This window comes from Talpa occidentalis, unplaced genomic scaffold (genome assembly GCF_014898055.3).
Source record: "Talpa occidentalis isolate TD23 unplaced genomic scaffold, MPIMG_talOcc4v2.1 talOcc4.9, whole genome shotgun sequence".
NCBI classification, from domain to species: domain Eukaryota; kingdom Metazoa; phylum Chordata; class Mammalia; order Eulipotyphla; family Talpidae; genus Talpa; species Talpa occidentalis.
The window spans coordinates 42370932-42393834 of record NW_023605305.1 but is presented as its reverse complement, the minus strand read 5'-3'; the positions used below and the strand labels follow the sequence as shown (position 1 = coordinate 42393834).

Below are 22903 nucleotides of genomic sequence, written 5' to 3'. Positions count from 1 at the left end.
ACAGATCAAATCAAAATTTTCTGTGAAATAACTCCAGGAAATGTCTGAGCAACCTTGCAGTGTAGTTAAGGTACTTTATTACCTTACTTACTAAATATATTACCAAATAATCCAATATGGTAAAACTAATCTATCCTGGAAGTCCTTAAAGAAATACACTGCCCTAAATTTTATAATTAAAGATTTAACTACAGTTAAAACAACACACATAACACCTAAAATATTATACTTTCAGTTATAATATGGTCACTGATCAATTGCAGAATAAAAACAAGTGTTTGTTACTTCTTCCATAAATAATTTCAAGTGCAGTAAATACTAAATGTTAGTATTAGATATTATAGTTATGACCTAATTAGCCTCAGAAATGAGATTTTTAATGTGAATTACCTTAAAGAAGAAAAAACAACAGCAATAATTCCTGTGCCCATTTAGTCAAGACTGGATGAACAGTGTCAACATTTAAGATAGTTTAGGAAGAAGCATGCCACATATCATGTACAGGTGTGACAAAGAATAAAAAGAGCTGCATTTAAAGCACCCTCTCCCTGAGAAAAAGTGACAGTGCATTTGAGGCGAGTGCAGGATAGCTCAGGACACTGGTTGTCGGGAGGGTGCCTGACCTTTCAGTTAAATGTGATCCAACATTGTACACAGATCCCCCATCTGAATTTGACACAGGGTGAAAAAATGGTTCTTTTTTTTTTTTTTTTTTTTTTTTTTATAGAGGCATGCTTTATTTACTTGTTTGCTGGTTTGTTTGTTTTGTTTATACATGCACTGGGTACAGTCAGAAGCGCGGGAGGGCGAGAGAATTCACCAGAGCCAGAGCGGGGAGCAGAGCAGGCAGAAGGACCGAAGTACACTGCTGAGGGGAGCAGCGGGCGGCAGGAGAGGTCTGCGCGCCATGTGGGACCCTCCTCTGGTGGCCGGGGAGCAGCCGGGGATCGAACCGGCGCCGCAGAGGCCGCGCGCAGCTTCGCAACCCAGCGCTCAACCGCTGCGCCACCGGGGAGGCCCGAAAAAATGGTTCTTTCCTACTTTCAAGTAAAGTAGCTCCTATTATCACCTGAAGATACATAAAACTATCAACATTTACTTAAATTTTTCTCTGCAATAACTAAGAACTCACCTCATCTTTCTCATTTTTCAGTAGTTGATGTAAATTCCTGTTCTTGCACTGTAACTGTCTGTCTCTTTCCTGGAGACCACTCATTTCTCTCTTGGAAGTTTCCAGTTGTTCCTAAAACATTCATATGCAATTTTAATTAAAGTTCATATAGAATTCAGAGCAAGCAAATTTTTAAAAGATTAACAAATTACACATACTAGGATTTGTTATCTAAAACTGAAGTCTAAAGGTACACAAAATGTTAATTTAAATCAATCATTGTAAAGCTTGTTACTATAAATAAAATTTGCTTATCAATTTTTATTTAATTTAAATACCATACTTTTATGTATACACAAAAGAGTTTCAAAGTGAATCCCTTAAAAGGCTCTTCAATATTTCAGTGATACTGCCACTGGAGATTTGAAAAATGTCTTTTTTATAGTTTTACAGCACACCTTTAAAGAGCTAAAAGTGATAGGGATTTCTGTTTGAAGAAGGAGGGTGGCCAAATAAAATGGAACCTTTTTAAAAAGGGCGGTTCTATAGGGCAACGCCAGTTTTCCCATGCAGATAGTAAACGCTGAAGATTTTGTCCAGAGAGCAACAGCCAATATCACGGGATTCATTATAGGATAAGATGCCCAGGTTCAATTCATTCCATACATTTCCAGAGGAACTGTGCCAAGTTCTGCAAGAAGCCCCTGGAGTATTTTTTAAATCCTCTTAAAAGTCTCACAACAACTGACAACAACTTGCACAATCTCTCTAACAATGGACCAAAAGATACTGAAAATTTGGGGCTGTAACTTGGGTAACTGTACGCTTGTCAGAATTGTTGGCACCCTCTTTTGGACTGTTTAAAAGTCCCTATCATGCCAACCATTTGGCATGGCTCAACTTAAAGGCACTGTTCCAGCTGGTCTGTCAAACATTCACTTTGAGCGATTACCAACACTCTCCCTGAACTCACCATCATCCCTGAAAATCAGGATACGTCCCTCCCACATTTCTAATCATCTTAGTGACTTATACCACCATCCCTAGTAAATTCCAATTAAGGACCTAGAGGGTATCTTAAATTCATGACTCTTATTCCCCAAATTCAATTCTGCCATTGTTACCTTCTAAATTTTCTTCATATCTCACTAGCTCCACTGGCATTTCCTTAGTTCACCTCGAAAACTTTTCTGGCCGGGGCGAATGATACGGCCTACTAATAAGCTGCATTTTACCTGGCTTCTACAGCCCCTTACCTCCATCCCAAATACAAATTTGCAAATCTGCCCCCCCTCCCCTATAATTTATCCACTCTACTGCCAGACTGACATTCACACAACACCCTTCTCCTGTTAACAATTCCTCAGGGCCTCCCAGTTCCTGTACACTGTCTTTCATATCATATGAGGCTTGGGTGACAGCCTCACCTTTATCTCTCTTGATCATGCATCAGGTATTTCAGTCCCTGGAAAGCTGTTTGTTGTTATAAAATGCTCTCTGATGCCTCCATATAGATTATATGCTCTGCCTTAGAATGTGTTTTCCAAACACTAACCAATTCGATTCATTTCTTAAAGCTCAGATCAAGTGTTACCCTTCTCTCTATGAAGCTTTCCCTTACCTCCACATCAAGCACAATTAATATAGCAAATAATCATGGTTTAAAGTATTTCCTTCCACTAGACTACAATCTCCTTCAAGCAGTCTACTGAATGAATCATATGACAGATTCAGAACCTCTTTAAGGACAGACCAGAAAATTTTTTCACTGAACACATACTTCTGTCCACAGTTGATCAAAAATACCTGATTTTGGTCCAGGTTAAATTCCAAATTAAAAGATATCCTGGAAATCACTCTATACTCTAGGTAATCCTAGTAATAACCATTACTTAGAAGAAAGGCTCACTATATCCATCCCCAGATTATCAGTATCATCATTTATTTACTAGCTACTTAAAAGACACTTAGCCAAAGGTACCCAAATAAAAAGTTGTAATGCAGAATTACTGACTTCTAGGGTTTACAACTCTGGTTCAGTATAATGCATAAGAACTTCCACCAAGTGTCTCTGAGTCAAATTAAGTATTATCCATAACTCAGAGACTTTTTGTAAGCTTGGAAGGCAGCCTCCTTAGGTCACTACAGTGTGCAGGTCACCCAAGATAAGGAGTTGAATACTCTCTATGCCTTAGGCATACAGGAGGTGCAAAACCCTAAAAATATTATTAGGGAAAACAAACCTACACTGTACATGAGCTAAGGAGACAACATAAAATAGCACTAGGTAATGCAGGCTGGAAAAGGCAGGTGCTGCTAAGGAGTTAAGATGCTTCTCTAAGTTGATCTCCAAACGTTCCCTGTGTTCACCCACAGGCCAATTCTAGGTTACTTCTTTTTAATACATTCTCTACTGGAAGACTTGCAAATATGATATAGAGCGATCCTATTATTTTTCATTCCAATAAAACTCAGAGAGTCAAGATTTTGAGTAGGATTTGTTGTTGTTATCTATTCTTGGAGGGAGCAGGTAGGGGAGGATACAGGACAAAAAATAAGTGCAGAGGCATGAACCACACTGACAAACCAAAAGGAATCTGATTTTCTGAGAGTCTGCTGATTAAAGATTTTTATTTTCACAAATATACAGACTCAGTGTAGAAAAGCACCTTTAGGAGAAAAAAATTGCCTTGAATTGGTAACACTGTTCATAATATACAATCCTAATGTATGTGATTGTGAACACCTTTTTCTCTTTTTTTCCTCAAATAAATGAATTTTAAAAACCTTTCTAAAAAAAGGAAAGAATAAAAGCAAAGCAGAAGCTAGCAACAAATGTTTTATATTTTAAGGGAGGTATTATGAGCCTGTTAAAAATGTTTCTTTTATTCAGAGAAGCAAACAAGTTTATGAAAGCATTCTACAGTCATCTCTAGAGACTTAAGGATTTCTAAAAGTTAGAAGTTATCTGATATGCTTTCATTATTGAGTTTTAGTAACTTTGGCATGGAGGTTCTCAAGAATATTTATCCTGGAATTAACTAATGTACCCTCTCACAAGATGATTTTAAGTTACACATCTATCTATTAAGAAGAGTGACTAGGGTGGGAGAGTCCTCACTTTATTTTTGTCAGATTGAAATATTTTCTAATCTAAGTTTCTACAGATTTGACAAGTTGCTACACAGAGTTCATAAAATCAATACCCTCAACATTGATATAGAGAAGCAATACAAGTGATACACACAAATTAAAGTTCACTTTTAATTTCCCAGTTTTTAAAAAAACCCTCAAACTTAAAAAAACAAACCCTAAAATAAAGTCAATAAAAATTCAAAGTATCATATGCATATTTTCAATGCAGACAGACAATTTCTACCTTAAGTTTTGCATAGCAGTTCTGCAGATGGTCCATATCACTTCCCAGTTTCAGATTCTGTGTTTCCACATTTTCCTGAGCTAGAAGGTTCTTGCGCTGAAGTACAAGTAGCTCATTCATACAATTTAAAACAGCAACTACATTTAATCCTCTCTTTGTCTCTTTACCTTTGGGTTCTTCATATAATGAAGGAAAACCAAAAGTAGTCAATTCCTGGTAGGAGAAAATGTTTTCATAAAATTTGGTTACCATACAACTTAGTACAGAAAGAAAAGACAGTAATGTTTTCTGAGAAAGAAAACTATCCTACAATACTTAATAGTAAGTATCCAAAAGTACTAAAGAATTAAATAATGGAGGCTCTTTAGCCTCTGCTCTGCAATCACCTGTGACTTAGAATAGCACTTGGGTTTCTCATCAGTACAATAAGGGTGAGACTTTGATTGGGGGGTGCCCTGGAGTGATGGGGAAGCCAACCTGCTCCAGGCAAACAGGTTGACCTTGCATTCACTCACAATCCCTAAGAGTCTCTGCAAGTCTAATATGCTGTCTGTCCCAGGCCAATACCTAACAACATCCTTATGCCTGACAGATGCTTTTCTCTTAAGGGTCACATGTCCACTATTATATAACATGATTAGGTTACTGTTTCTTACAAAAAAGCATGTTACCTGATCAAGGTATGAAATACTTTGTTCAATATTCTCTTCTGTGCAGAAGGCACTGAAAAAACTGTGCACATTTTTTGATAAGGGTATTGAAGAACAGAGCACTTGCTGTGAGTATAAACTTGATGGAGACATCTTTGTTTCTGAGGTATATTGAGAAATATTTTTCTTTTCTGAAAGAATCAATGAAAGTCATTTATGTAAATAACTCATAAAAACCACATGCAAGGGTAACAATCCTCTATTACCAAAGATTCTAAATCACATACATATTTTTCAGTATTTTCAAATTAGGACAAAGCTTGTTTTGGTATGAAAACTACGTAATTTTTTCCAAAAAGACACAGTTATGTAGTGGTGCTCTTAGCAGCATGTCAGGATATAATATACCTCAATATACAGTACTTGTGATTCACATACCAACAAACTAAACCACTCATCTAGGCCAATCAAAGTTTATGTAATTAAAGGAATATATTAAGAGAAATAGCCAATGAATTTTTTTCAAAAGCATAAAAGTTTCCTTAGAATGAAAATCAAGCAATCTATTCTTTATCTAAAATTTTTAATCCCACTTATGACACTGACAATTTTACTGAAGGTAATATTGCAATTTACATCTACTATGCTTTTCTCTTATCACATCTTCAATGTTTATAGTTATTTTACAGTTTCACTAAAAATGCACTGTATGATGACTGTTGTAATTTACAATTATTTCAGACTCATCAGTTACCTGAAGACAGACCTGGATCTGTAACAGTCATCCAATCTCCCATAGCAATCGCCAGAGCCAGGATACCTGAGGAACCAGTTCAGCAGTGAAACATTTAGTCCAGCTGCTGTCACTCTTCTATGTAGGCATCTCCTAAAAGCAAAAATCATATAATTAAAAACATGAAAGTAAATACAAAACCAGTATGCAAGAATTAGTTGTACGTGTATCAAAGCAAGGATTTTGCATTATGTACTCCTATGCACTCCCACATAGAACATGGTAGAGAGCTCAATGTGTGTATGGGGGGGAAGGGTATCTGGGTGTGTGTCAGGATGAAGGTTAAAGGCTTCTCAAGTTATACCATGATATTCACAATTCTTCATGTACTAAGTACCTGGTATATAATAATATGACTGGCGATTTACTTCTAAGATACGTCAATGAACTAAGTAGTAAAAATGCCTACATTATATCTTGCAAAATAAAGTACAATCCTGATTTAACGTAGATTTCAAGATGAAAAACTTTTTGGCCAGCATTTCCATTGTTTGTTTTTACTATCATAACAAAAATTTCCTTTTTAATTACAATTTCCAGTGTTGGCACAGATGTAAGGAAATAAAAACTCCCTACACTACTTTCCAGTAAGACTACATCAGTTTCTGCTACTGCCAAGCAATGTGTCAAAAATCTTAAAAATGTAAATCTATTTTGATCCAAAAGTTTTACTTCTAAAATTTTATCTTAATGATTTGTATATGTAATCTACACATTTACAATATCAAAAAAGAGAAATAACTCACATGAAGAATTCATTTATAAATAATATAACACAAAATAACTTATAAATAACTTATGTAAGGCCAGAAATGCTTATGAATGGAGCAATTATAAGGAACACACAACCCTTTTAGTCTACCATTTATGTTTCTTACTCCTTTATAGAGATAATGGAAGAAATAAATATTTTTCATCATTACAAAACCAATTCAAATTATAATTATAAATGGTAATTGGAAATCGACTTCAAGGTCAGAGTAGAGTGAAGAGAGGTGAAGATTGCAGGCAAGCTGGAGACTACCATGCCAATAAGTCTGGACTGCAGCTTCTCAGCTACAAATAAATTGAGATTAAAAAAATGAAAGCAAGTCCTATGTTGCTACATCTTTCCATTTTGTAAGAGACATTGGAATTCTGGCTTCCTATATGAATTCCCCCCAAGTTTTAAATGTTAAAAGGAAATTTAAAAGGCTATACAAGTTATCATTCGGGAAGGGAGGGAGTTGCTGGGAGGGATATGAGAAAGTCCTTTATATCTAGATCTGCGAGGCAGCTCCGCAGGTATACACATTAGTGCAACTCATCAAGTTGCACACTTAAGATCTGTGCACTTGACTGGATGTAAGTTACACCTGAAACAATACTTTTTATCAAGTCCAATCAGTATGTTTTAGTCCAGACTAAAGACTGGACTTTGGACTGCAGACCAAGAGTTCATAAACACTGATATTTTATTAAGATTTGGGGAAATATCCAAAATATATGCAAAATGAGATGAAAATTTTCATTCATGCAAAAATTTTTTGGTTGTACTATTATGTGTCATTATTTTCTAAGCACAGGGGAGGCCCTGCTCTCAAGAAATCCATATTCTGGTGGTAGGAGAAATAGGTAAGAATCAAACAATAAATTAACAATACTCAGAGTGGTAAGAACTATTGATATAAAGAAAATAAAACACAGTAACACAAGAGCATATTAAGGCAAGGGGTGTCTAAATTAGTCAAGGAATACTGCACTGAGGTGCTGACAATTGAGCTCAGACCTGAGTCAGTCACCCCGAAGAGGAAACAACAGGTACAAAGACAAAAGGTGGAAATGAATTTAAGTACGAACAATACAAGGCCTGTACATTTGAAGCACAGTAAGCAATGAAAGTCTGTAGGAAGTTGGATTTTGTTTAAATTACAATGAAAAACTACTAAAGGGGTTTAAGCGGAAGACTACATGATTTCCTATAGGCCTTTAAAAAGATCACACTGGCTACTTTACTCTAAACAGACCGTAAGTGGGTACCAGAGGAGGCTGGAAGAAATGAGGCGACTGTGATAGCTCAGGTAAGATGACCGGTGATACACTAAGGCTCTAAGAGAAGAATCAAAACAGGTGGATAAATGCTGTATTCTGGGAATAGAAACCGTTACAATGCACAGATGGACTGAAATGTAGGCAAGAGAAACCAAAGATGATTCCCAAGTCATAGAGCAGCATTCAATATATATTAAAACACATGCCATTACATATCACATATTAGATGACACATGGAGAGGAGGGTAGGTTTATCCACAGTCTAACACTAATCTTTTGCCATTTTTCTACTCATGTAACTATTCTCCACTTCCCATTGTCCTTAAAATGAGTCCCTTCAGCGATTAGATGAACAGGTTGAAAAAGCTACAGACTCAATAGATTTAATAACTTCACTTTCGACTTTCAGGGAGAGCTGCTATAAACAAACCAGGATCCAAGGGAGAAAAAAATCCATCTATTCTTTTTTTTTTTTTTTTTAATTTATACAAGCGCTGGGTACAGTCAGAAGCGCGGGAGGGTGAGAGCCAGAGCGGGGAGCAGAGCAGGCAAAAGGACCGAAGTACACTGCTGAGGGGAGCAGCGGGCGGCAGGGACCCGTGGCCAGGGAGCAGCCGGGGATCGAACTGGCACTCTAGAGGATGCGGGCAGCTTCGCAACCCAGCGCTCAACTGCTGCGCCATCGGGGAGGCCCAAAAATCCATCTATTCTAACCCAGTTCTTTTGACTTACTTAACCTCTCTGAGCCCTAGCTTCTTGCTGGTAAATTGCCATAACAACAGTGTTTACTTCATAGTTCTCCCAGAGGACTAGATGAGATAATGCACATAAAGCATTTAGCACACCGCCTGGCATTTGGGACATACATACATAGTATTAGTTGTTATCATCATTACCATCATCTAAACACACAGATCTGACTGCTAGATATAAATGACAGGACTCTAAAGGCTATAACAACAGACACTGTTGCTCTTAGTAAAAGTTGATTACCAAGTTCTTAAAAGACATGGCGATGGGGTGGGGGATTATTCTGTGCCTTGAGTGTGGGCTTCATTTAGTGACTAGCTACTAACAAATAGAATACAAAAGTGAGAGGTTTCACATTCAAATTTAGGTTGTAGAAAGGCACTGGCTTCTGTCTGGGGTTGTATAGTACTCACTGTCTCTCAGATCTCTCTTTCTGGGGGAAAGCAAGCTGTCATGCTGGGAGCAGCCCTAGGACAGACAGGCTGCTGTGGCAAAGAAGAGTGAGTGTCCAGCCAGGAGCTAGTGAGGATGTGAGGCCTGCCTGGAGCCAGGAGGGAGTCTGAATAAAGACCTGCCCCCAGTCCAGCCTAGATGACAGCAGTCTGGGCCAACACGTGAAACCCACCTAGTGGGGAGACCCTGAGTCACAGACACCCAACTAAGCCACACCCAGATTCCTGATCCACAGAAATTGAAATATAAATACCTGTATTAAGCTGCTAACTTTTGGAGTAATCTGTTATGCAACAATAGATAACTACTAAGTATTAAAATATACATGCCTGAGTTCCTTCAATAATTTGTATTTCTCCTGCTAAAACTTAAGTAATACCATGCACTACAAGTGCAACTAATCATTTATGGCAGTATTATAATTAATCACTCCATATTATTATAGTTGTATTACCAGCCAATAATTTTGTACGGGGCAGGGATTGAATAAATTTTTGCATGCAAGTGTCCGTGAAACACAGCAAATGCTGAGTAAATGTCTGTAAAATGAACAATGTCCCACATGTGGCACTCTCCAGCCCGTGCGCTTTCTTCTCTCACCCACTCCAAAACTAATGCTTCTTCAAAGCCCAGCTCAACCAGCTGAAAGCCCAGCTCATGCCCAAATCACAGCCCACAAAACTTAAGTCCTCTAAAATTTCAAATACTTACTAGTTTGCTTCATCTTACCCAGTTTCCTGGTTTCCTAAGTACCACACATTTTCCATTTGTTTCTATATATACACTAATGTTAATAAACAGAAATATCAATAAGTACTCAAGAACATAACCATGACGAATTAACCTGTTCTTTCCAGCAAGCAAAAACAGGTAAAGGAAAACAGCCAGGGGAAAGATGCAAAAGATGTGAAAGATGAGTCCTTTAGAGAAAAGTATTACTATTCCTCATGCCCCAAATTTCTCCTAACACATTGCAAGTGAAAGAAAGCTCAGCAGAAACATAAGTAGTATCCTGATTACAAGATTTCCTTGACACAGACACTATTTAAAATGTTCTTTTCAAATTCACTTGAAATTCAAACTTGAGAAGGCACAATTGCCTACCTAATCAGAATTCTAAAACAAACTTCAATCAAGTGCCAGAAAATAATAGCTTTTCATTATACAGGAATGCAGTAACATTAAACCGTTTGTTTTTCTAAATACTGCATAGGATTTTTCACAAACTGGTAACTAAATTCTGTGCTAGAATTTCACAGAATTACTAAATTGTTGGGTTAAGAAAACCGTAATGTTAAAACTAAGTCTTTAAATTAGTCCCATCTTATAAACTCAGTTACAAAACTTAAGAATTGAATATCAAGATAATTTAACATATATTATTACTCTCAAAACTAAATTCATTGTGATTATTTTAAAGTCAATATCACCTTCTGCTTTAATTTTGTTCCAAAGAATATAGCTTTTAATTTTATTCCAACAAATACCTCTGTTAACCTTAAATAAAACCATTCAGGTGTACACATCAAGTATAGAAATAGCCTAAATTCAACCTCTTAGAAAATCTATTTTTTTACAAATTTAAAACTCTAAATTGCATAATTCAATAGTATTTTCATAAACTTTAATATATATCTCAGTAGCTAAAACCCAAAATCTGATACACCCTTCATCATCTGCCCCTTCCTGAATTTGTGGCTGTGAAGACTCAGAGTTGGAGAGCACAGTGCCAACAAAGTCAACCTCACAGGCCTGGGTCACGCACACTGGGACATATCCTGCCAAAGTCTCTCTCCCAGTCCATTTCCTCACCTGGACAACAGGGTGATACTATCTACTTCAAGGGTAGTTGTCGGTATTTAATAATAGGTATTTAATAATAGCTAAACTACTAAGTACAGTGTACGTAGCATATGATTTAATAAACCATGTGCCAGGAGTTGTTCTAAATGCTTTACTTGTATCATGAAGTCACAATCCTCACAACAGCCTTGTGTTACCATATTACTTCTTTCTCACAGATAAGAAATCTGAGGCACAGAAAGGTTAGGTAATTTTCCCAAGGTCATACGGCCAGCAAGGGGCAGAACAGGGAGTTCGGATCCCCTACTCCCATGCCGAACCCATTCTCTTAACCCTTATCACCTACTGCTGAATCAGCAGATGAGAGGCTGAGGAAGCAGCACTCCTATCACAAGTTAAATCATATTTCCCAACTGGGCAAAGACTGTTGTGTGTGAAGACACAAATCATGTGTATCCCTTTAGGCAGTGGGATTAAGATCTCAATGAAGTTATGGTCAAAATTTGCCACTAGAAAGCTACCCTGTAGCAGCTTATGGAGGAGGAGGCTACATGCTGTACTTAATTCCTTATATACATACACCCTTGAAGCAATTATTACACCACTATGAAAAATAGTATGGTATGATGAATAACAGGATCCAAAGTTAGATCACATGGTTTCAAGCCCCAGTTCTACCACTAAGTGATCCCACAACGAAATCTCTGGACTTCACTTTCCTCATTTGCAAATGAGTAGCAAAAATCTTCTTTACCTCAAAAGATTATAAGATGTCTAAATATAGTTTTTAAATTTTATAATAACTTCATTGTTAAGTTTAGGTATGCAAAAGGCTTAAGCCAGTCATGGGTATGCAATAAGTGCTCAATAAATGTTAGCTAATTTTCCACAATTTACACTTGGAAAGAGTTTCATCCCTGTTAATTAAAAAATATTACAGAACAAAATCCAAAGTAGTCTCACCTGCTCTTTTAAGAAATCCCTAAATTAGATAGAAGTACACACGTTAAATTCTACTCTATAAAGATGTAAGTTGGTGTAAGAACAACACACACACAAAAAAAAAACAACCAACCAGAAGACCAACCTAGGAGTAGAAAAGTGAGGGGTGGGAGGGTAGGAATTTGTTCTTTTATGTATTTTAACATACATACAAATATTGTGTTTAATCTTCACTTCTTTTTGTCTTCCAAAGTTTCTATAAGTGAACATTTTCTTCATGTAATAAGAAAAAAATTCTTATTTTAAAAAGGTAATGGTGATGAGTAGAGGCAATGAGGATAAATATCATCATTCTCAAACACCAAAATTAATGCAGAATGGAATGCACAATAAAAAACTTAAAATATTTCCAGATTAATCAATTTCTCTATACTATCTTAAAACGCAAAGACAAGCATCCTTATTGGGCAAAAACTGGTTAGAAATTATATTTTAAAATGTCCCAATCAATTATATAAGGAAAATTGGACTTTACCAGGTCAGTTAAGTTTTAGATGGCAATCTACACGGGACAAGGGGGGAGAGGAAAAAGGAAGTGTTTAGAGTCGACAAGAAGTATCTATTTTTAAAAAAATCTTCAGCAAGGTAACATTAGTTTACAACACTGTACATGATTCAGAAATATAGGATCCCACATCTTCAGGAGTATAGTCTACAAAAATTTGAAATGCATAAATCTTTCCACTGTTATACTCCTAAGGTATCTATTACCATGATGCAGAGCCAAATGTAAGTCTTTCTCTGTCCCACCAGATAAGCTCTCCCCTTTCCCTTCTTTATTTGCCCTCTAGGCTTAACAAACTTTGTGTTCTTACATTCTAGGGAAAAGAACATCACTAGAAAGATAACATCTGAATTGCTGACCACCAGGCGAGAGAGAAAGCAAGCTGACCTCCACCAGAACCTCCAGGCACTTGTGTCGCAAGGATGGACATGCTGCCCTTAACCACTCACCCCTTCTACTTCCTTGTAACTCTGGATAAATACCCTGCACTCTGCCAAAGAGTAGAAAGGTGGTCTTTCAGACACTAGTCTGTGGCCCTCAATATGTCAACAAATTAAACTATTCTCCTTCTCAAACTCTGTTTCCTTTTACTTATTGGCCAAGGGAACCGAGACCTGCATTCCAGTAACAACCACATGTTAAATCACATATGGAGCAAGCACAACATACAAGGAAGGACACTGTTGTCTGTAGCATTATTTGTAATGGCAAGAAACTAGAGACAATCCATCAATAAAGAAATGGTTAAAAACCAATAGGAAGAGAGCTACTCAGGACTATTAAAGTGAAGCAGGTCTGCATGCAGAGCATGAAGAATAACAAGACAGATGATCACCATTTTTTGTTAAATCAAACTATCTAAATACATCTAGGAGAAAGATCTGGAAAATTTACAAATTGCTACCAACAACATTCCTGGGTATAGGAGGGGTGGACTAGGATTTTCACTTCTCCCACAGTACAGCTTGATATAGCTGGAGTGTTTTAGGGGCATGTAATATTTTGTCAACTTTTAAGAAGCAATGGATTCCTGCAGAGTTAAATGAGACGGTGTGCATAAAAGTACTCTTACCTCAATCCCAGACAGCAGCATCCCTGTTCTTCAGTGGAAATATCAACTTAGACAAGTGATAAGACCTTTTCCACCAATCACTTACACTCATCACACCTATTCCATATATTTCATGCAGACAATTCAGAAGGAAGACAGTTTTTACCTTGATGTCCTGCTATGTCAGTGCTGGTCTGTGGGGATTTAACCCATCAGGGAGGCTCTCCTCCCTCCCTCTGTTGTGAACTGTAAAGACACAGAGCTGGTTGATGTAGCAAAGGTGGACTCTCCCTCTGGCTCAATTATAACCTAACTTGGTAGGAAGAAAAGAATAGAGGAGACTGACTTTGACTTATAACTGATACTTTCAAAAGATATGCTTCTTATGAATCTGCCATGAATCAATGAACTAATCAAGTATCTCTCTGCTTCAAAAGAGCAGCTCATTAAGTTATATTATGTACTTCAAGTCTATGCCATGTCATCTGATATTTCATTATATACTGATTTTTTATTGCAAATGTTTTTATCTGTTTTGGTCTTGGTTCTCAAATGAGACTACTGTTTTTTTCAGGACATTATCACTTCAGGGATGCTGCACAGGGATTTGAAAGCACATCAGAATGAGACAGGGTATGGTTCTCAGTGCCACCTCTACTGTTTACTGAGCACCCTTGAGCCAATCATTTGTTTGTTTTTCAATTTCCACATCTGTAAATCAGGAGGCTGAAGCAGATGATCTTTAAAAAATGTTCAGTTCTAGGGCCTCTGCAGGTGGTTGGGAGCAGCGCTGTGAAGCTGTCCACAGCCTCTGCAGTGCTGGTTCGATCCCCGCTGGCCGCGGAGATACCCACATGGCACAGCAGACCTCTCCTGTCTCACCTGCTGCTCCCCTCAGCAGTGTATTTCATCAGTCTGCCTGTTCTGTTCCCTGCTCTGTCTCTGGTGAATCCTCTCACCCACCCGCACATCTGGCCTGTACCACGGTTCTTGTATAAATAAATAATAAAAAAAAAAATCTTTTAAAAAAATGTTCAATTCTAATTGGCTATGATTTTTTCCTCTCTCATGGGACCAAATACAGAATATCTTGCTCACATTTTTATAATAATGCACACATTATCTTCACAATCAAATGTGTACCAAATGATATCTAATTTAAACAATACTAGCAAAATTTATGAAGGGTGAACCATTTAACGGGGGCAACCTAAAGCATTTTATTCATTCAATCTCACAATAACCCAAATAGATATTTCCTGTTACAAGAGAGGAAACAGGCCCAGAGTGTCCTCCTGCCCCACAATGGACAAAGCTGTCACTCAAACCCTAGCAGCCCAGACATTTGTTTTTATTGTACGAGGGGAAGGGATACCCTGCACGTAAGCTGCTTTTTCAATGTGAACACTTAGCCACTTCTCTACCTCCTCACTTTAAACTAAAATACAACCAAATAGTAATTATTCCAATTTAGTAGCTGAAATGTGATCTGCACAAAAGCAAACTAAATAAAGCAATTTGATTTCTTTATCTAGAAAAACCTAGGGTAGTCAGAGGCCAAACTGCTAGAGGCCCAAACTTCCACCATCTTCTCTTTGTGCTTCTAGAATACTTCGCATTAAGTTTCATTATAGATCTGTTGGTAAAGAAAACTTCTCTTCCCCCACCTATGCTGAGTTCCTGGTCAGCAGGCCTGATGTGCAGCTTGTACCCACTTTGGTGTGAGGTATGATAACTGACCCATGGCTGACCTCAATGAAGTTTGCTGAATAAATGCCCACCTAAAGTCAATGATACATTAGTGTGATGTATGCTATTATAATATTTTGACAGGTAAGAGCAGCACTTTAGCTATGCTGCTAAGAAGGACTTTCAATCAAAACTGGATTAGTGCCAATGTAGAGAAGCAGCAAGGTGACTCAGTGGATGAATCATAAGCATGACAATTTATAGATGGTGCACCAATTTCAAATTCTTCTAATGTACATATAGGTAGAACAGCACTATTTAAAAATCTGTCCTACTTTGTAGGGTTGGAGGTCAACTAGGAAGACCAAAAAAAGTTACCATTTATTGGTATTTCCTTTCTAAAATAAAAAGTACGTTTCTAAAATAAGTAAAAAGTAACAAAAGTTACTAAAGGCAATGGAAATAAGAGAAACAAAACAAAATCTATGCATCTGTTCTTTAATAAATGTAATCATTTATCTGTAAGAGTTTCTTCAATGATTTAGCCCAAACTCAATCATTGGTTATAGTTCTCAAACTGCAGTCCCAAGACCAGTAGCATCAACAGCACCTGGGCACAAGTCAAAAGTGCAAATTTTACCCTCCATGTGAGTCTAACAAAGATTGAGAACACCTGTACTCTACAGAAAGTGGTTATGTTAGTATTCCATTTATGCAATATGCAGAACACCAAAAAGGAATTATAACCTGAGGGTGCAACAGAATGGATTCAAACAATATTGTAAAAGTTTTCCGAAGAACTAAGTGAAGGTTGAAAATAACATTCCAAGAGAGTGCCCCTGGCTAGGAGTTATTAAGTCTTGGAGGGTGGAGAGAACATTTGAAAAGCAAACAGTAGGGAAGCTGAAATTCATATATCCTATTCATATACTCTATGACCCGCAAGTCCATTTCTAGATAAAAATACAAGAGAAACTCTTGCATACATATGTCAAGAGGTGTGGATAGAAACAGCGGCATTCTCACAACAGCAAAGTATACAGAAGCATAACCCTTGGAAGCAACCCAAACACCCATCAATAAGAGAATGGATCAACAGCCTATCTGCATAAAGGAATACTATGGGGTAATCAGAAAACTTCAGTGACATACGATATAGATAAGTTTTAGCAATACCATATTCAGTCAATGAATTCCTGCATTATAAAATGAAAAATATCTCAGGGCACCAGGAATGTAACATACAGCTTGTAACTGTATGTGAACAGAAATATTATACATGCAATAAAACTATATTCAAAGACACCCAGAGAATGATGAATATAGGATTCCACTGCCTTAGGCGAGGCAAGTAGGATAAATGGACAAAGGAGCCCACATGGTTATACAGAAGCCATTTTCACGGTCCTAGTTTTATTTTTGTAATTTGTTTATTTATACAAGCACTGGGGTACAAGTCAGAGGCACGGGCTGGGTGACAGGATTCACCAGAGACAGAGCAGGGAGCAGAACGGGCAGACAGACCAAGGTGCACTGCTGAGGGGAGCAGCAGGTGAGACAGGAGAGGTCTGCTGCACCATGTGGGTATCTCCCTGGCCGGCCAGGAATTGAACCTGCACTGCAGAGACTGCAGACAGCTTCACAGCACTGCACTCAACCTGCTGCGCCACCAGGAGAGGCCCCAAGGTCCTAGTTTTATGTTAGGTGGTGCCTTTTTTATTATTAAAATGAAACAAATGAATCAATTATGTGACTGAGTCATGAGTCAACAACAACTAATCTAACTCTTTGCACCTGAAGTCCTTTAAAAAAATTCTTTTAACATTCCTCAGATGTTTCAAACAATTCTAAATCCTATCCACACCGTCTGGCTATGAGGGACCAAGAACCCTGGGTCCCAGGCCTGATTACTGCAACTCAGGGATGAAATTGTTGTGGGTCACAATCCAAAATCCATGATCATACCATCTTAAAATTGTAGAAATGGGCATTTTGGGTGACAGCTTCAAAGATGCATGAAGCCATCCATAAATGTGCAAAAGAATCATGGACAGGGAATTCAGAACTGCACTAAGTGCATGAAACTGGGAGAATAGAACAACTCCAAGAATCCACTGCACACAGATGGGGCTCAGCAGCTAAGTCACCCACCCTTACAGTGGCTCCAGGAAGAAGAGAGACAACACTTTCATTGATGTAAGTATGTGAATCAGAAAAATTAGGTAACTTACCCAATTACAAATCTGAAAGCAGGAATAAAAACCCAGCTCTTTAACCTGAAAGTTAAGAACAAAAACTAGCTGTTTTTGATTCCAAGGCCTCAGACTCTGGCTTCTTGACACTGAAGAGTCCTGAACAAATGATAAAAATTTTCTAATCTATTTTATCATCATAAATTAACACAGCTGGTAGAGGGTTGTATTTATTGATGACATCTAAGATACCTTTTTGCTTTTATATCCTGTATTCTATGTTGATGGCGGTTTCTAAAAATTGGATATGAACTAGAAAGAATAATGTTAAAAGGCATCATCTTCTAGATAGGAAAGGACAAACAAAAAGATTACAATTCATTGGCAAATGACTGACAAATTCATGACGGGAACTTTCAGTATAGGCAACAGTTGGTATCCATCTTGGATTGTAAGTATCTCCTGGCTACCCAAAACTCTGTATATGGTTTTAAAATCACGTTAGTGCTACAATTCTTTTAGCTATATTCCAGCAATCTCCTCCCATCTTTTTTTTTTAAATATTTATTTATGTATACAAGAGCTGGGGTACAGGACAGAGATATGGGGGATGGTGAGAGGATCCACCAGAGACAGAGTGGGGTACAGAATTTCTCCTCCCATCTTAATAAGACTTAATGATATAGCTGTAGGGAGAAAATGGAAGATGAATTCCAGAGAGTGATCAGCAAATAAGAAGATAATAAACTTGTTCAAGAAACTTAGTCTAACAAGATATATTTAGCCACTCTGAACATAGAGGTTTTTTATTTGATGCTCATACATATATCCACTAGGAACTAAAAAAAAATTCATGTCCTTAAGTTAGTTCTTAATTAGTTCTTATTCAATTCAACATTTTTATATCAATAAGAAATAATACTTAGTGCTCAATAAGTGTAAGTTCTATTTCCAGGCACTGTTCTACATATTAACATTGTTTTCCTATTTAACGACCATAATCTAATGAAATAGTATTTCTATCACTAACTTAGAAATTAGATAACTAAGGTACAGGGAAGGGTAAATAGTAACTTGCCCAAGGTCACATCACTAGAAGTAATGGTGTTTAAACACAGGAGCATAGGGAGGAGGGAAGACATGGGTGAGACAGGCTGAAAAATGAAAATTGTAAATAGCTCACATTGTCCTTACTGTTTAGATTATTGTAGTTTAATTTCTACTTAAGAGATTATTTTTGATTTGAAAGATAATTTGTGACCTCTCCATTTCAGAGTCTTGCATTGCTAGGGCCTGACATTTTTATGCTTCTTATGATACTCATATTCTGCACTATGTTGTATTTGTGTTCTCTCCCAGTGTACTGCAAGTTCCTTGAAAATGGGGCTGTATTTTGTATCATTAATTCCGTTGATTTTAAAAGTAGAAGATATTTAACAGAGGTTAAATAAATAAGCACTTTTCCTCTTCTATAGCTTCCGGGGGGCTTAAATAAAATAGTTTTCAAGTCTTTACTGGGTAGGGCTGTTGTCACTCATGTATTACTAGGATTTTCTATGTTCAAAACACGTTTGGAGCACTCAAATTACTAATTTTGGTGGAAATACCCTTCTAAAGTAAAAATCAAATATAATTCCCCTGGATAAAGCCTTTTATATGGTTCCCTATTGGGCCTCCCCTGGTGGCGCAGCGGTTGAGCGCTGGGCCTGCAGCCGGTTCCATCCCGGCCAGCCAAAAGGGTCCCTTATGGCAAGGCAGACCTCTCCTGTCTCACCCGCTGCTCCCCTCAGCAGTGTATTTCGTTGGTCTGCCTGCTCTGCTCCCCACTCTGGCTCTGGTGAATTTCTCTCACCCTCCCGCGCTACTGACTGTACCCGGTACTTGTATAAATAAATCTTTAAAAAAAAAAAAATAAATGGTTTCCTATCACCACTGGTTAAAGGTCATAGCTCATTCTCCAATCTTATCACTAATCCCTCCCTTCTCAAACCACCAAATTTCAAACCACCTGGACTTCCCCAAAGGAGGAATATGCCAGTATACCTTCACCAGGTAAACACTTCCTCCTACATGGAGACAAGCTCAAATTCTCTTTTCTAAAGCCTTCTTGTGTTTGCAGCTTTTATTTTCTATTTTTACTGTCTCCCTTACTGTACTGTAAATGTCCTAAAAACAACTTCTTCCCAGTGATACTCATCATTTTTATACTCAGGTCTGGCAAGTTGCAGTTCAGTGTTAAAGTTTATTGAAACAATAAGTTATTAAAGCATAATTCACTACATATGTGAGCAATACTAAGACCAACCCACTATCAAAAGTAAGTATTTTAGGTTGACTCCACCACCAATAATGAGTGGAGCACTTCTCTAGTCTATCTCAACCCATATATTTGCGAATCCAAGATAACTTGCACCGCATAAACAGCTAATCACGATCATCATTACCAAAGGCACAAAATACACAAATTATAAAAATCCTTTGTTTCTTGAGCAAATAATCAAACCAATAAGGTTTATTCACAAGTACTGTTTAAAAAAAAAAAAAAGAAAACAGCACATTAAAAAGCTTTGTAATTGCTACAATTTAAGCATGTGGAAAGAATTAAAACCAGACAATTCTGAGGCAGTGTCTTTTACACCTTTTTATCTGGGTTCATTCTACAACAGAAAGCAAAGATTACTTTTATAAAAGCTGCCATAACCCACTTTGTCAAAGAGCAGCTATGTCAGGTTTCTTGGAGAATCCAAGAACAGAATCTAACTTTGTGCTGGCTTTGGGGCCTATGGCCGATCATCTCAACAATTAACATTTTAGTATTCTCATATCCCATATCTCAGCCTCACCCAAATAATACACCCCCACAAGCATGTCTGGAACATAATGCACTTTAACAGGTGTTGTCACAAGGTGCAATGTGTTATGAGATCTTCACATTTCACCCCAGAATAACTAAGTCCCTACAGTTATCTTCAAGCTGCCTCACCCATGTTACTTAATCCTAGGGGGCTTTATTATCTTCATTGTACAGATGGGGAAAGAGAAGGAAAGGAAAGGTATAGGATGACTTGGCTAAAGAGGCCCAGCAAGTCACTAAAGTCTCTCATTTTTACTATTCCTACTCCTTTTTTCAAAGAACCACTGTTTTTGAGAAACTTTCAATGACCGCAGGCAGAATGCTGTAGGCTGTCCAATTAGTTATTACCTTTCACTTCTTTGTTTCAATGAATTACCTAAGTTCCTATACCTGTATGATAGCTCTGGGATATAAGATTTGATGAAATTTTTTTTTAAAGATTTATTTATTTATACAAGCACTGGGTACAGTCAGAAGCACGGGAGGGTGAGAGAATTCACCAAAGCCAGAGCGGGGAGCAGAGCAGGCAGAAGGACCGAAGTACACTGCTGAGGGTTGCAGTGGGTGGCAGGAGAGGTCTGCGCACCATGTGGGACCCTCCTCCGGTGGCCGGGGAGCAGCTGGGGATCGAACCAGAGCTGCAGAAGGTTCTTCGCAACCCAGCGTTCAACCGCTGCGCCACCGGAGAGGCCCTGCTGGATTAAGTTTTGCTATCTGAATTCCAGTTCAAAAATCTACCTCTCTCTACCTTTTAAAAATCAAGACAATTGACCTAAACTTTAACTCTATAAAGCCATTTTCCCCTCTCCAGGTCACTAATTCTTTTCAAATGTCAGCTCCTAAATATGTTAAGTCATACCTACCATTCCAGTTCAGAATCAACAAGAATGCCAGAATGTTCTCCTGTCTAAATTGTAAGCCAATTCCTCCTGAAGCATAAAGAGTTCCAAGGCACCCATAATTCAGACCTAGATTCGAACCTGAATTAACAGGGGAGTCCAGCAATTTCAACTCCAGGAAGCCCCCTCACACTTCTGATCCTCCCTCAAAGTACGCCTCTCATCAAATCTCAATTCTCTCAGCTCCAACAAGAACGGTATCAGCATTGCAGGCCAGGCAATTTGGCGATACCAACCAAGGCCCTTACAATGGAGAGTGACGACCCAGAGAGTCCAACGTTTCACGTGCTGAGAACGAACTATGCAGTGATTCCATGTCCCGGGCCCAAATGACTTGCATAACTGGAGGAGCAACACAGGCTCGAAAGGGGGCAGGCAGCTCCCAATCGGGGTTCCTGTCCTTTCCTACAAAATCCTACATCAAAATAGCCTCACCCATGCCTGCATGCACGGCCCCTTTACATGATGCAACTTCTCCCCCTTGACTTTTAACCAGCCCACGCTCGGGGTTCTCTTCCCAGGCTGGGGTCACGGGTACCCCAGTCACTCATTCTAACGCCAGCCCCTGGCGGCTCGCGCTACCAAACCCCGCCGCCCGCACGCCCCGCAGCCTCTGCAAAGGACACCGCAACCCCAAATGTGCCATCCCGCCTCCCCCACGACCCCCACCCGCGGCTCATTCCACGCCCGGCGTCACCCTCGCTCTCCATCCCGGAGCGGGTTCGGGGCGCCCCGGGCCGGAGCCCCCGCGGAGGCGCTGCGCCGAGCCCCGCAGCGCGAGGGGTGCCCAAGCCGGCACCGACCCACCTCCTCCTCCCGGCGCGGCCGGGCCAACGTCGCCCGCCTCCTCCAACGGCCGCAACCGCCGCGCCGAGCCCTGGGCCGAGAAGCGGGGCGCCGAGCCAGGTGCAGGCGCGCACCTCCACGCCCCCCCGGCCGCCCCCCCGGCGCCCCCCGCCCGCCGCGCGCCCGGCCCCGGGCCCCGCAGGCGCCGTCGCCGCTCCCCAGGCGGGCGCGTCACAATCCCCCCGCGGGGCGAGGGCCTCACCGTCGCGCCCCCGGAGCTGCGGGGCGGCACCGCCCGGCGTCCTCCACCCGCTCGCGCAGCCCCGAGGGCCCGCACCCGCGCGGCGGCTCACAGCGCCCCGCGCCCCGGGCTCCCGCCGGCCCCGCCCCGGCGCGGCTCAGCTCCGCCCCTCGCAGCCGCCGCCGGCCCCCGCAGGTCCGCAAGGTTCCCACCCGCCCGCGTCGCCGGCGCGAGCCCCAGCGCCTGCCATTGGCTCCCCCAGTTGCTAGGCGATGAACAACCGCGGCCTGCATTGGTCGGGTGGGGGCCCCCGAGTCTCCTCCCCACCCCAAAAAAACCCCGAGAAAAGGAGAACCTTATCCCCAGAGCCGGAGCGGGATGGGGCGCAGCTGCGGCGCGGCACCTGTTACGCCCTGGGATTCACCCGGCCGGGCCCTGCTCCCCGCCCCCTCGCTCGCCTGCCACCTCGGGGCCCCGGGTCGGTGGGGGAAGGGGGTTGGGGCTGCTTTAGAGCACGTGTTCCGAGCCGCGGTGAACCCCGACACACACCGTAGGGCCAAAGTGAGGCGCCCCCCCCCCCCCGAAGAGGCACGTGCGTTTGCAAAAGGGGAGAAATCAACTAAAGAGTCGGAGCCCATAATTAGGTCAGGCCCAGGGGAAGGGAGGCTCAAGCCTGGGGAATTGTGGCTGCAAAACGACCCTGGAGAAAGTTAC

The 22903-nt window shown here is 40.0% G+C and overlaps 1 protein-coding gene across 6 annotated transcripts in view; it reads right to left on the bottom strand.

Moving 5' to 3' along the window:
- SSX2IP (SSX family member 2 interacting protein) overlaps positions 1-22284 on the bottom strand; it is a 53604-nt gene extending 31320 nt beyond the window's left edge. For 2 of the 6 annotated variants that reach the window (XM_037498470.2, XM_054691383.1), the window contains exons 1-5: positions 21970-22028; positions 5895-6026; positions 5162-5331; positions 4491-4703; positions 1133-1243 (exon numbers count right to left, since the gene is read on the bottom strand). In XM_037498470.2, coding sequence (XP_037354367.1) covers positions 1133-1243; positions 4491-4703; positions 5162-5331; positions 5895-5937 — 537 coding nt within the window. In that variant the 5' untranslated portion in view covers positions 5938-6026; positions 21970-22028. Of the gene's footprint in view, positions 1-1132; positions 1244-4490; positions 4704-5161; positions 5332-5894; positions 6027-13694; positions 13734-21969; positions 22030-22210 lie in introns of those variants that run through there. The other 4 variants (XM_054691381.1, XM_054691385.1, XM_054691384.1 and 1 more) reach the window with 4 other exon arrangements.
- Between the last annotated feature and the right edge of the window lie 619 nt (positions 22285-22903).